Source organism: Sylvia atricapilla, chromosome 5 (genome assembly GCF_009819655.1).
Source record: "Sylvia atricapilla isolate bSylAtr1 chromosome 5, bSylAtr1.pri, whole genome shotgun sequence".
In the NCBI taxonomy this organism is placed as follows: Eukaryota; Metazoa; Chordata; class Aves; order Passeriformes; family Sylviidae; genus Sylvia; species Sylvia atricapilla.
In genome coordinates this window covers 21,977,330-21,992,209 of record NC_089144.1, presented here as the reverse complement: position 1 = coordinate 21,992,209, position 14,880 = coordinate 21,977,330, and the positions used below count along the sequence as shown (strand labels likewise).

Here is a 14,880-nt window from a genome sequence, read left to right as displayed (position 1 = left end):
TTTATCTTGACATATCCTGAATTCAACAGACAGGATTATTCCCCTAAACATCCCTGCTACACTCATGCGCCTGGGTGGATGCACTTGTCCTGCACTTTGTGGATCAAGGACACCAAGGACAGGGAATTCCTGGGATCTGACACTTGGCCATCAGCAGCTCAGAGCCACCACTGGAGAAGAACATTCTGATATCAACAGGAAGCAAAAATCCATCAGCACCCTCCCTGACTAATCCCTAAAGGATTTTAAAATTTAACAGCAGAGCTATCCCTCTTTTGTTTACATGAGAATAACTGGAAGAAACAGTTAATTCCAAATTTGCTATCAAGCTTACTGCTTTCAGTGATGGAGACTGTAGAAATGAAGAGAAATACTTCATTTTATGTGAAAAGGTCAAACTATTGCTGCTCTTTTTCCCCCACTCCCATCAATCCCAAAAAACAAGAGGCAGAAAACTTTGCAGTGCCCTGGACTTCACCCCAGAGCATTAAACTCATCTTTGCATCTCAAACAACATCAGCAGAGGCAAATCAAGAAATCTGCTTTTCCTTCATCCCTGTGGGGTTTTTTCCTACCCCAATACACCAAACTCTTTGTTCTTCTCTCTGTCCAGACTCAAATCCAAGGCAGAGGTCAGGACACCACTGGCACATCCCAGCCCTTCCCACCTGGCAGAGGGGAGATCCCCCAGCAGACCCTGTGGAGATCCCAAAGGCTGCCAGGAGAATTCCTCTTCCCCACTCCTCCTTTCCCAAGGTCACGTCCTGTAGGGAAGTGACTCTTCCTTCCGAATCAATGAGCACTTGGCTTTCTCCTCCATCCTCCAAGCCTGTTAATTGCTGCTTGATCCTAATGAAGTGTGGCTGATGGTAATAAATGGAAACCCTCCCGGCCTCAATATCCAGCATCCAGCACCACCATCCATCCCCTCCATCTCCCACCCTTCCCATTCCTCCCCCTCCAGCCTCGAGACTGCAGACATCTGTTCCTCAATTGTCTGGTAATAAACACACTCTATAAAGCATATGTAAAATGATTATTACCCCGAGGAGCCAAGTGCCTTTCAAATGCCAGCTGAAACAAATAAACATTAAAAAAAAAAAAAAAAAGGAAAAAAAATCAAAGACATTGAAAAAATCCCCACCAAACAAATGGTACGACAGACATCGCTCAGGCTGTTCCATATTCCAGGATGAAGGGCTTTGGGATTGCTCCTGTGATTCCTTCTTCCAAAGGGAGATGTTATTCCTCAGCCCAGTAACTCCAGTGCTGGTTGCCAGCAAAGGATGGAGGAAGCAATTGACTCCTTTGGTAACTTTTATACTTTGGCACCTCCCATGAAATGTAATTAAGGAAAATCAGAGGTGGGTTCTGCCTCAATTTCAAAGTGGAATTAGCTTCCAGATGTAGTTAGGAAAACCTACTCCCAGGAATCATCTCCTCTAGAACACCCACTTGCATCTCAGAAATTCATTCTTTGTTTTTTCCATGTGTGGAGGAGTCATTAAGTGCTGGTAATTAATCTGGGCCTTGGTGTGTCTCAGCTGTCCTTGTGGAAATTAGGGACCCACATCCTGAACAACACCAATCTCCCTTCCCAACTCCGGCTCCCTGCTCTAAAGGAATTCAAAGGCAAGGAAAGCTTTGGAAACCGTTTTTAGGTATTTTTCCTTATGCTGCCCATGGTTTTAATTAAGAGTTTCTCCAAACTTTGTTTATTGGTTATCAAGTCTGACCCCGGGTTCTTCATGAGGATTAGGAGCCAAGTTCCACCCAAGTTTGTAAGTAAAAAAGGATTAAAAAGCGGCTTTTTAAGCAGCAAATTTGTCCCTGTGCTTGTGCACCTCTGATGTGATCAGCACTGACACTTCTCATAGCAGGAGTACAAAAGAGAGAAGTTCCCAGTGATGAGTATGAATGCTCTGCTTCCAACTCTCCCCTCAACATTTCAGGGCTGAATTATATTTTAAAAGCCATCCCTTTATGTGATGCTCAGCCTTTAAATCAGCACACCAGGGTCTGGTTTCTCAGTGATCCAGTTTGTTTAATACTTTCAGAAGCACTCAGCTGTCTCATAAAATCAGCGAGTCCATGCAGTGCTGAAGCTCCTCTGGCAACGTATTTATGGGACTTTGATAAAAACAAGAGGAAAAAACACCCTCTTGTAAATAAAATATTGATCATTTGAATTCAAACCAGATCCATTTCAAGCATGTACAGGGGACAGGGATGAAAGATGAGGGGGGCAGGTCATAAAGAACCTCAGAAAGGAAAATAAAACAGGTGGAAACTTCACAGCTCTGCAGGAATTATCTCCAGGAGAGCTGGACATTTAAAACAGGAGCATCTGGAAAAGGGCAACAAGGATCTAACCGAGAGATGATGATTTTATGATTCCATGTGCTGAAATTACTGCAAGCATCAATATTTTAGCAAATTCACCATACTGAGCCTTTGAGCTGCTGGAGGGACAGGCCAGGGCTATCCCAATGAGGAGCAGAATCCCCTGTAGGGAATTGTTGTCAGCTAAAGAAACCCGATGATCATCCCAGATTCTCTGCATCCCATTCATCCCTAACTCATCGTGAGTTGAATCTCTCAGCACATTCCCTGAGCCCAACATTAAAATGAATAAAATCCCATGAAAATGGTTTTCAGAGCCTTCTCTAAGCCCCAAACTCTCCCATCCTGCAGGGAGAGAAGGCAAACTGGGTCATTCCATGTTTTCCTTCTTTTCCTGCAGTTATTGATGAAATCCTCAACTCAAGGGAGTGAAGATGTTGCAGGTGGTTGGCATGAAAACTAACACTGTACACAGATACCTTCATCTCGATGCAATTATTTTTATGAGGCAAATGATTCCTCCTGCCTGACTTGCAGGCTGGGAATGCAAAGTGAAGCGTTTGGGAGAAGTGCTATTTAAAGCACTTATGGTGTTTCTCTCAGATGGGAGGAAAAGAAGGGGGGAAAAATAGAGCGGGAAGGCAAAGAGAAAGAATTTCAGTCAATGGGAAAGATCTCATCAATAAAAATATGAGCATCACCACCCTCTGGGCTTGCAAGATGTCTGTAAATTCACTAATGATTTAGAAACTGAAGTCCACATCATCGTAGTCACCCCTTGAAGAACACACTGAATTTCAGTTGTCCATCTTTTCCCATCATAAAACAGCTGAAAACTATAAATTATCCTGTAGCAAATTAAATTTTAGCACATTTCTTCACTTTAAAACAGACATAGGTGGAAGTGAAATGTGCCTATGGAATTCTCCACTTCGTTATGGACACGTAGGAAGAAATAAACTTTGTTTTCAAGGCAAGATCTTGCACACCATAACACATTTCAGGATGTTCTCGAGATTACTCCAATCTCTGCTGTTTTGACACCAGAAATTTTGATTTGGAGGAACTGATGCCTTTTCCAACTGTGTTTTGAAGTCCTGAGAAGTCACAAATAAGCTCAGCTCACAGACGCAGAGGTGTCAGGAGGAGATTCCTCCCTCTGGGCATCAGATTCCAATTATTTTTTATGGCTATTTTGTGACTTCTTGGTTTTAGCACTGGAGAGAAGCTCCTGTTGTTAAGTGACTCAGGAGAGTGAATTAATACAAACACAGGCAAGGAGGGAAATGCTCTCCAAAGGCGCTGGGAAAGGCCAGGTCTGGGAAGAAAGGAAAACCCTCCCAGGAAAGAAGAGGTGGGAGGTTGACATGAACCGAGACAAACATTGTATTATTTAGTTTCCACAAAACCAACAGGACAAACTGTTAGAAAAGCAGCAAAATTCAAATATCAGAGGTGAACGATGCATTGAGAAGAGGTTTATTAAAGGCTTGCTCTGTTTAAATTTCCAGCTGTGACAATTTTGGTAATCACTGGCTCAGGAATTAATTTGCAGTCCCCAGCCCACAGTGTTTTATCAATGAACTCACCTTGTAGTTTCCCTGACTTTTTAATAAGCATAAAAAACAGCAAGAAACAATTTGTGGCAAGTTGCCAATAAACTTCACCAGCTCAGGTCAAGAAATGACACTGGTCAGTGACACAGGGTCACCCAGAGAGGAAATCCCACCTAACATCACAGTTCAGTTTAAAAAAGACTTTAAAACATTGTCCAGTTTGGTTTTTTTACACCCAACAACTTCACAACATCAACAACTTCGCAGCAGCCCCTTTCCTCTGCGATCTCAGAACTGGAATATGCCCAACACCTCCACAAATCAGAGGTTTAATTCTACTTATTGTAATCCTTTGCAGCTGTAGAAATGTACAGAAAGGCAGATTTTACCTGAGCAGGGGGTGAAAGATGATGGTGATGTTCCTGGCTCCTGGTTTGCAGACAAACTTGGACCCGCCACCTTCAATTAAGTTATCATCTGGGCCTCCTGGAAAATAACATGGAACAAGTTGTCTAACAGATCTCCACATCCCTTGATTTTCGGATAGTAAGTGATAATTAAACATTTAGCGAGCGATAATTAAACAGGAATTGAAGGCTTCTTTCCTGGTGAAAGATCAGTAATTAACAGGAGCTCTGCTCTCTGTGCCCTCCCCAAGCACTGCCAGGGCAGAGGGAACAGTGCAGGTGCTGCTTGGAGGTGACTCGGGGCTCCTTGTTCCAGAGTTGAAGACATTTCAGCACAAAATCCACCAAATCCAGGTCCTTCACCTCGGGTGACAAACACCCAACCCCTTGGCCACGGGGCTCAGGCATATTTTGAAGCCCACAGTGCTTGGAAAGGGTCTGGAGAGCAGCAATTCCCAGAATTTTCCTGCTTCCAACACCTCTGACTGGGGATGGCACAATTCCAGCCTTGGTTGAGATGCCAGTGACTGACATTTTAACTCATTCATTGTATTTAGAATTACTGGCTCTCCCAGGAGTTCATTCCCAACTCTGAGTCTGGTAATTCCTGTGTGGAGCTTTCCCTCCTCTGAGTTCTCTACCTGAGTACAAACAGGCCCTCAGCTACAGGAAAAATAAATTTGCAGAGTTTGGCAGCAAAACGCAACTCAGGGAACATCACTGACACATCACAGGCTCCAGGGTTTGGAGTGGCAACAAAACCTGACCAGTGTCACTGTGTCACTCCAAAATTCCTTCTACAGGCACCTCCTGACACCAAAGTACCTTAAATTTGGACATTGGGAGAGAAAAGAGTGGGGAGGGGAAATACCAACTTCCTGCAAGCTCTGCACGTCCTGATAGCAACAGAGTCCACATGGAACCATTCCTGAGGAAAACTTTTTTTGGACAACAGGCCAGACACCCCACACACATTTGGGGCTTGGAACACAAACCCTGTGAGGAACAACTGAGGGAGCTGGGGGTGTTTATCCTGGAGAAAAGGAGACTCAGGTGTGACCTTATCACTCTCTACAACTCCCTGAAAGGTGCCTGTGCTCAGGTGGGGTTGGTCTCTTTCTCCAGGCAGCAGCTGACAGAACAAGAGGACACAGCCTTGAGCTGCACCAAGGGAAATGCAAATTGGATATTAGGAAAAAGTTTTTCACATAAAGAATAATAAAGTACTGGGATGGTCTGCCCGGGGAGGTGGTGGAGTCACCATCCCTGGATGTGTTTAAAGGAAGACTGGATGTGGCACTCAGTGCCAGGGTTTAGTTGAGGTGTTGGGGCGGGGTTGGACTCAATGATCCTGGTGATCTCTTCCAACCCGGTCATTCTGTGATTCTGTGATAAACAAATCATCACGGAATGGCTTGGGTTGGAAGGGACCTCAAAGCCCATCCAGTCCCAATCCCACAAGGACACCTTTCTCTATCCCAGGGTGCTCCAAGCCCTGTCCAGCCTGGCCTTGGAGACTGCCAGGGATCCAGAGGCAGCCACAGCTTCTCTGGGAATTCCATTCCAGGGCCTCCCCGGAAAGGAACTTAGGCAAAGTTTGAATCCCACGTATCATCAAGACCTTTCCATGTGAACCCTCCTTAAAGTCTGATAATAAACACTAACTACAGAAGCCAATCACATTATTGGGGCAGCTTTAGAGGCAGGGAAAGGACAAAGTTTTGAAATCAAAACTCCCCCAGCAGGTCTTTGGAGTTTTTGACCCTGACATCTCCTCTGCCTCCAAACAAAAAGGATTTCTCAAAATGGGAAAGAGGAGCAACACAACTGATGAGGAAGTGACTCCAGCCTTCTTTTCCAAGGGAATTTTATGTGCTTTAGAACAATCTGCCTACAGAAAAAGCTCTTTGGGGACTGAATTTATTTGACCCTTCTGCAGCAACATACAAGGACAGAGCAGGTCACCAACACCAGCATTTCCACGCCATAACTAATTCCTCTAGGTCAGGAGTGTTTCCTCCAAGAACTACCATAGATTCAAAGAGTAAAAGCCCCATCCCTGAATTCCCCATGGAGTGGGAAATCCTGGGAAACTGGAAGCCTGCAGTCACAACATTTCCAGAGCTGACTCAGCTCCTCGAGCAAACCCTGAGCACACAAAGCTCCTTGATAAATCCCACCCCAGCATATGGACATGGGGAGCGCAAAGCAACTGAAGACAGAGTTTTTTAAACTTTCCTGATGGTATTGAGAAAGAGGCAGCTCTAAAAAAAAAAAATCCAGGGATTTCAGCTGGCAGTTTAAAGAGTGAACTCTCACAACGCGGCAATTTAATTGGGGAAGAAAAGAGGCGCAAGTTCAAGGAAAAGAAAATTATTCACTTCCCCTGTTAATGTCAGATCCTGCAATTTCCAGTGGGCTCTGTGTCTGAACAGAATTATTGGAGAAGCCAGCCAAGCATGAGCTGCTGAGGCAGGGACGAGGAAATGCAGGCTCCAATTAAGAGAGGGGTGTTATTCTTGCTCCATCAAGTCACCCTGCACTAATCAATATTATTGACTGGGATGAACTCCACGGCGAGGAATAAAACAATCTGTCTGATCTGCTGGGCCAGATGATGATGGATTTGAGGAGAACAGAACTCTGGCACGGAGAGAAAAATGTGCTTTTACATCTCCTTGGCTCTCAGCCTTCCATTAATAATTGTGGGTCCACTGCAGGTAGGTGCAAGGCTACAGGGAGGAAGGAATTCTGTTTGTGTTTAAATATTTTACCCCAAAAAAAGATGTTGTGGTGTGAATCTTACTCATGGTGATGCTTTGGACATCCCAACTGCACAGTAGTTGTATACAGCATATACAGCTGTGTACAGTTCTATAATGCAACTTTAATGCCATTGCTTCTCCCATCCTCACTGCTCTAAACACTGGAATTTTGTCATGGAAAATCCTGGAGCAAATCCCCACCTGCAGAGTGAAGGATTCCTTTCCCTGTGAGCTGGATATCTCCACGGGGGACTCTCTCTATTGTATCAAGACCTGAAATGTTTTATTTTCATGGACCAGCCATGATTTTTCCACTGAAGCCAATTCCCTGTGCTGGGAACATCTCCATAAAATACACCAGGAATATTCCTTCATCCTGATTGATTCTACCAAGAGCATCTCCTGAAAGGAGGTGAGTGACTGTTTATCCAAACAGCCCAAAACTGGCAGCTCTGAAGGAAACAGGGAGTGGAGAACCCCAGAATGGTTTGGGTGGGAAGGAACCTGAGAGATCACCCAGCTCCAACCCCTGCACGGGCAGGGACACGTTTCATGGGCCAGGCTGCAGAGGAAGGAAGGGCCCTGACCTGTGCGAGAGAGTCCAGAGGAATCCATGGAGCTGCTCCAGGGATGGAGCTCCTCTGCTCTGGAGCTAGACTGGGAGAGCTGGGAATGTTCCCCTGGAGAAGGGAAGGCTCCAGGGAGAGCTTCCAGCACATTCCAGGGCCCGAAGGGGCTCCAGGAGAGCTGCAGAGGGGCTGGGGACAAGGGATGGAGGGACAGGACACAGGGAATGGCTTCCCACTGCCACAGGGCACGGCTGGATGGGATCTTGGGAACTGGGAATTCCTGGCTGGGCTGGAATTGACAGAGCAGCTGTGGCTGCCCCTGGGTCCCTGGAATGTCCCAGGCCAGGCTGAACATCCTGCTTGGAGCAGCCTGGGACAGTGGGAGGTGTCCCTGCCATGGCAGGGGTGGCACTGGATGTCCTTTAAGTTCCCTTCCACCCAAACCATTCCATAATCCCATGAGGAGTGGAAATATCTTTTTTTCTCTCCTTAACAATGACCACCAGAGATCCAAACTGGAGCCTCCCAAACCAGAGCTGAGCTGGCAAATTCTGCACTGCTGCTCTTTCCAGGAAAATATCCCAAGCTTTCCCATCTCTCCGGAAGCACCACTGTTGTACCAGTTTCCTCTCAGGAGCAAAGTTTGCTGCTTTAATCTGCCTGGTAATAAATTAAAAGGAACAAAAGAAAAACACGGAAGACTTGGAGATGAAGTGAAATTTGTCACAGAGTTAATGACACCCTCCTGCCGTGCTGGCAATGAAGTGTGCCCACCTGAATGTCACTGCAAGTGGTGACAGAGACAGGGCCATTAGTGACAGAGCTCGATGTGTCTGAAATGGAGCCTAAAATGTCAGGCTTCAACATGAAAAAGGAGATGAGCAGTGAAACTGGAATCTCTGCAGGCGCTGAAAGTCAGAACAAACATTAGGAGAGCTTCACTTTTCCATTCTGCTCGGTATGTTAAAATTTCAGCGTTTGCATGGATATCTTCCATGTTTACAAAAAACGTCAGAGAATCCCAGGATGGTCCAGGTGGGAAGGGATATTAAGGATAACCCAGTGCCACCCCTGCCATGGCCCACAACCTCCCACTGTCCCAGGCTGCTCCCGGCCCCACCTTTGGATTTGGACATTCCAGGGATCCAGGGGCAGCCACAGATGCTCTGCCAATTCCAGCCCAGCCAGGAATTCCCAGTTCCCAAGATCCCATCCAGCCGTGCCCTGTGGCAGTGGGAAGCCATTCCCTGTGTCCTGTCCCTGCAGGCCTTGTCCCCAGTCCCTCTGCAGCTCTCCTGGAGCCCCTTCAGGCCCTGGAATGTGCTGGAAGCTCTCCCTGGAGCCTTCTCCTCTCCAGGTGAGCACCCCCAGCTCTCCCAGAGGGGAGGGGTGGAATTGGATGTTCTCTAAAGTCCGTTCCCACCTAAACCATTTTGGGATTCTATTCTCTTGCTCTTCCAAGGTGCTAAGGAGGAATCATACATTTCTCCGTATTTATCTATTCCCTGAAAGCCCTGAGCACATCAGAGAAGAGGGAGCTCAGCCCCTTGAAAGATTTGCTATGCAGGTTTTAAAATTCATGGTAAGTAATGAAGTAATTTCTTTTTCTTTTTAACAACATCCTGAGAAAAGCTCTGTCTGTGTCTCACATGAGAGCTAAAAAAGGGTGAGATTTCTTATACTGTCAGTTCAGGAGCCATCAGACGTTACCTCATTGTTTCAGAGTTTTAGCTGTCTAAATTTGTTTTATCCTCAGTCCTGCCACATTTTTAATTCTACCAATCACTAAAACTTTTCAGAGACAGAGGTATTCGTCTGACAAGTAAATCCTTTTCCAAAACATCCAAGAAATATTCATTTGGGATCAATGGAAAACATCAACAATCCCAAAATCATGAGGACAGGGAAACTTCATTTCCCTCCCCATCCCTGTGTTAGTACAGGACAGGCTCATTGACCTCTCTGAAATCCACAATTTACCTAAAAAGGTTCCAGGCATGGAATGAAGAATTCCTGGGCCCCTCTCCATGATCAGAACACCTTTCCTAGGGAGCCACTCCCTGTTAATCTATGCAGAACAGAGGAATAAAGAAGAATAAAGGATGAGCCTTTGAAGCAACAATTGAGCAATCAACACATCCTGCACATCCCGGCAGCTCCTCCACTCTGAGGGAGCAGCACAAGCTGAGAGCAGGAAAGGAACCAGTTTCCATGGCATGGTGCTTCCCCGAAAGTTCTTGATTGTGTGTGAAATCAACACCACAGTTATTGCCTGCACATCACCTCCCAGGCATGGAAATTCAAATTTCGTTCAGCCTGAAAGGGAGGAAAGCAAAAGATGCCCGAAGAGAGCAAAGCAGTGATCATAAAGCAGCTCAGCAGAGAGAAAAGACTGATTTGTGAACAACTGTGGAGTTTTATAATGGAAATCTCCCGAGTTTTCAGATTTCTGTACGTTACAACCCCCAAATAAATCTCCGAATGATCTGGGTTGGCAGTTCCAACCCCCTGCCATGGCAGGGACACCTCCCACTGTCCCAGGCTGCTCCCAGCCCCAGTGTCCAGCCTGGCCTGGGACATTCCAGGGATCCAGGGGTAGCCACAGCTGCTCTGCCAATTCCAGCCCAGGCAGGAATTCCCAATTCCCAATGTCCCATCCAGCCGTGCCCTGTGGCAGTGGGAAGCCATTCCCTGTGTCCTGTCCCTGCAGGCCTTGTCCCCAGTCCCTCTGCAGCTCTCCTGGAGCCCCTTCAGGCCCTGGAATGTGCTGGAAGCTCTCCCTGGATCCCTCCCTTCTCCAGGTGAGCACCCCCAGCTCTCCCAGCCTGGCTCCATGAAGCAGGACACAAACATCAGGTCCTGTTTCTCCTGCACTGACTCTCAGCAGTGATTCACTGCACTGGAACTCACAGCTTTCAATTATTTTCACATGCAACCAAACACAATTTACCATCTCTCAAATTCTTTTGCATGTCTTGAACCCTCAAACTTTGTTCTTCGCAGAGAATCCCAGGATGGATTTGGTTGGAAGGGACCTTAAAGCCCATCCAGTGCTACCCTGTGCCACAGGCAGGGACATCTCCCACTGTCCCAGGGTGCTCCAAGCCCCATCCAACCTGGCCTTGGACACTGCCAGTGGTGTTTTGGGGATTATTTCAGGCACATTTTTCTGTCTGTTGTTCTGCAATGACGGTTTTTGTTCCCTCTGCCCTCTCCGACCCCAAACTGGCAGTGAGTGACCCCTGCTCTGGCCCAGCACGTGGGGCTCCCATTCCCTCTCCTGGAATAGGAATGAGGGAACTGAGATGCACCAGATAAAAAAAATCCACCTTATCAAGATAGACAAGAATAAGCTCCAGCCAACACTTGATTACTTCCTTGCTTGAGGGGAGAAGCAATTTAGCAGAGGTTTCTGACAGAGGAAAGATTGCATTTCTTGTTTGCTTCTCTTAATCACCTGCTCTTTTTAAAATGATGGCAAGAGGGAATTTTTACATCAGACCAGCAGGAATAAGGGGCTGATGGTTAAAAACACACAGGCACCCACATTTCCCAAAATCAATGGAGATCAGAGCGATGATGGAACCCCAGAAGGCCCCAGATTGATGGGAATTAGGCGGTAACGAGTTGTAAAGCACTGGCTGCTGTCACATCTGGGGAGAGGAACCCGCAGGGGCAGGAAGGGAGCTCAGAGACGATTGAGTGACTCCAAGAGCTGCTCCCAGCGCCTTGTCACCAGCCTGAACAGGGCACAGGGGACACCAACCGGGCACAGCCAAGGGCAGGAGCACCTTAAACCCTGCCGACATCTCTCCAGTCACTCTGGAAACACTTTCAGCTCACCCTGATGGTTGTGAAGTTCACCCATTTCAGTATTTCCATCAGTGATAAATTCCCAAAGGCAGCGTTTGGGGTGATGGTCCCCAGCACAGGGTGCAAGGGCAGCTTCCAATCTAAAATCTTTCAGTGAAACACTAAAAAAGTTGGGCAGAAATTAAGGGATGGTCAAATCAAACGAAGTCTAATGGCTGAACCTTCACAAATCCCTCATAGATATAAAAATGGGAAAGGAGTGGAAAGGGATTGGGATAAACTGCTGCAAGGGCTGGAGCTCCTCTGCTCTGGAGCCAGGCTGAGAGAGCTGGGAATGTTCCCCTGGAGAAGGGAAGGCTCCAGGGAGAGCTTCCAGCACATTCCAGGGCCCAAATGGGCTCCAGGAGAGCTGCAGAGGGACTGGGGACAAGGGCTGCAGGGACAGGACACAGGGAATGGCTTCCCACTGCCACAGGGCAGGGCTGGATGGGATCTTGGGAACTGGGAATTCCTGGCTGGGCTGGAATTGGCAGAGCAGCTGTGGCTGCCCCTGGATCCCTGGCAGTGTCCAAGGCCAGGCTGGACACTGGGGCTGGGAGCAGCCTGGGATAGGGGAAGGTGTCCCTGCCATGGATGGGGTGGCACTGGAGGGGCTCTGAGGTCCCTTCCCACCCAAACCACTCTGGGATTCTGAGCAGAGCTGGAGTTGTTGTTCAGGTTTGCAGATCGAGCACAGCTTCAAACCTGAAGGAAAAGCGATTTCCTAAAGCAGGGGAGGCAGATCTGGATTCCAGCCACAGGACTGATGTGGCCTCTCTGACCCTGATCAGGTTTCTGCATTTCAGTTCCCCAAACGGGGAATGGAGATTGCGGCTTCAACTTTCCCCTGGCAAAGCTGTTTTGAGAAATGTCAGGGAAAAAAAGGCACCAACGTTTTATTCCTTGTTTTAAATTCATGCTTTGCCTTCAGCTTTCCATGGAACACAGAATAATGTCCCAAACTGACCAACAGTTCCAAAATTCCTGCCCGAAACAGTTTCTCCGGGCGCGTTCCCGTGGCACATCCCAGGATTCTGTGCCCGATTTGGATGCAGCCCCCGAGCCCCTGCTCTGCCATATTGCTGTGCTGATGTTCCCAGCCCCTCCCCGCTCCCCTATCCCTTGTCTGAGATCCAACACCATATGCATTTAAATAAGTTGCTCTTTAATGTTTCAAAACCTGATTTATTAGTTGCTCACACTCCATCTGCCTTGAAAAACGGCACCGTGCCTTGGCTTTCACAGCCTGCACAAAAGGTTGGGGTTCAATCTGAGGCTCCTTTATCATTTGATCACCGTGTCAGCCACATATGTAAAGTCTCCTTCCAGCTACAGAAATTGTTTAAAATGCATATTTCTCCTCTTTTTCTTGTTGTGTTTTTTTATTATTATTATTTTTTCCTCCTCTCCCCCAGGCCACACGACTGAGCAGCAGGCACTTTGATTAATGGATTTGTCAACTTGCATATTTAGGTTTTTTGTTGGTTTGCCTAAAACTCCCCGTGTACAGATCTGAGCTCTTCCAAAGCTTGGCTGCAGCAGAATTCCTTATCCAGAGCTGGAAAACGCACTGGAGCTAATGAGCTGTGATTACTCACACCCTGCATTCACTTTTACACTGTTCTCTGCTCTGAGCTTTCTTCCTTTATCTTATCTCCTGTAGCAGCAAATGGCTCCTACCTGAATTTTTTATATCCCTGACATGTTTTCTATTCAGTTTTAATGTCAGAGAGGGGAAAAAAAAAAATCCATCGTGCAGTAACAAAAAGCAAGTGAAATAAAGTAAGATATTTCCTGACACAGTGTCATTTGCTGGTTTGTTTTCTTACAAGCTGTTAAACACTAAGATTCCCATTTAATTTTTTTTTTTTTTTTAATATTTAGAAGCTCCAGGACATTTTAGACAAAGGAATTGGCTGGAATTACAGAAGGACAAAATTATTTGGGTGGGGAGGGACCTTAAAGATTGTTCAGTTTTAATGGACAGGGACAGCTTCCATCATCCTAGACTATTCCAAGCCCCAGTGTCCAGCCTGGCCTTGGACATTTCAAGGATCCAGGGGCAGGCACAGCTGCTCTGCCAATTCCAGCCCAGCCAGGAATTCCCAGTTCCCAAGATCCCATCCAGCCGTGCCCTGTGGCAGTGGGAAGCCATTCCCTGTGTCCTGTCCCTGCAGGCCTTGTCCCCAGTGACAAATAAAATGTTGTATGGTCTTTTAGAAGACACAGAATTATAGGATAATTAAGGTTAGAAAAGATCATTGTGGTCATTGAGTCCACCCAAGAGCTCCAAAAGAGTTCAGTTTTTATCATGATGTTAAAAAAACAGGGAATTTTGAGGCTGGCACTCAGCTGGGATGCAGCAGCCCCCAGGAAAGCTGTCACGGGCTTGTTTTCCATGTATTAATGAAGAAGTCAGTTGTAATGAAGATAAATTCACCCATCTTTTGACAAGGCTTGAGAATATTACAAATCTGGCAGGTAAAACAAGGCAGAATAAATCCTCCTTGGTGATTCCACACAGGGACGCCTCCATAAATTTACACCAACAAAAGAACCTCCTGACTCCTCATCTGAGCCTCCACAGCTGGGAACAAATTCATTTTCCAGCAATATGCACAATGATCCCTGCTAATAACCCAGCTTTTCCCCCCGGGAATGGCAGGGGATTGTCCACAAAATGCGCAGAGCAGGAGTGGGACCTGTCAGGCAGCATCCTTCAACCTGTTCATGCATAATCTCTTTTTCAGATGGTTTTCTCCACCTCCTCGTCCTCCTGGCTTTGTTTGGTCTGGAATTCAATCAAAGCTGAATTAAGACTTGAGGGAACAACCCCCACCGTGGTCCCTGGTAATTCATGAGCTCTTTGTGTTAATTTTGTTACAGCTTTTTTATTTCTTGCATTTTCATGCGGAATTGCTCCCCCTGAGACTGTCACTGATATTGGCACCAAACCCCAGGGGCTGCAACCAAACTCAAATGCCAATAAAGAGGAGGGGACTCAGCCCTCAGAGACATCAGAAATTGCAGGAAAACAGCCAGAACTTTAATCACAACTCTTTCAAACGCAGCCAGGGATTTCCAAATGCTGTTATTGTAGGATATGACCCTAATTCAGTGTTAATCAAAGCCACTGGTGGCACAAGAATAACCTGGGGATTTAATAAAACACCATTTCACAGCAGCCGCTGTGTCAGGATCAGGATGTTTCCAATATCACAAATTCCAGGGAGTAGGCTGACCAGCCTTTTCCATATGTTTCTGTACATTTCTATCACCAGGAAATTTGATATTTCCCCCCTAAATAACAACCAAGAACTCGGCTTTATTCAAAAATCTGAACTGATTTCTTCGTTTTTGTTTCCTTTTTGATCGTTGCCCCTGCTGC

At 46.6% G+C, this 14,880-nt stretch overlaps 1 protein-coding gene across 2 annotated transcripts in view; it reads right to left on the bottom strand.

Moving 5' to 3' along the window:
• The window catches only part of EXOC4 (exocyst complex component 4), a 303,602-nt gene that overhangs the window by 145,697 nt on the left and 143,025 nt on the right, over positions 1 to 14,880 (bottom strand). For both annotated transcript variants that reach the window (XM_066318880.1, XM_066318881.1), the window contains exon 10: positions 4,289 to 4,385. In XM_066318880.1, the coding sequence (XP_066174977.1) occupies positions 4,289 to 4,385 (97 nt within the window). The remainder of the gene's footprint in view (positions 1 to 4,288; positions 4,386 to 14,880) is intronic.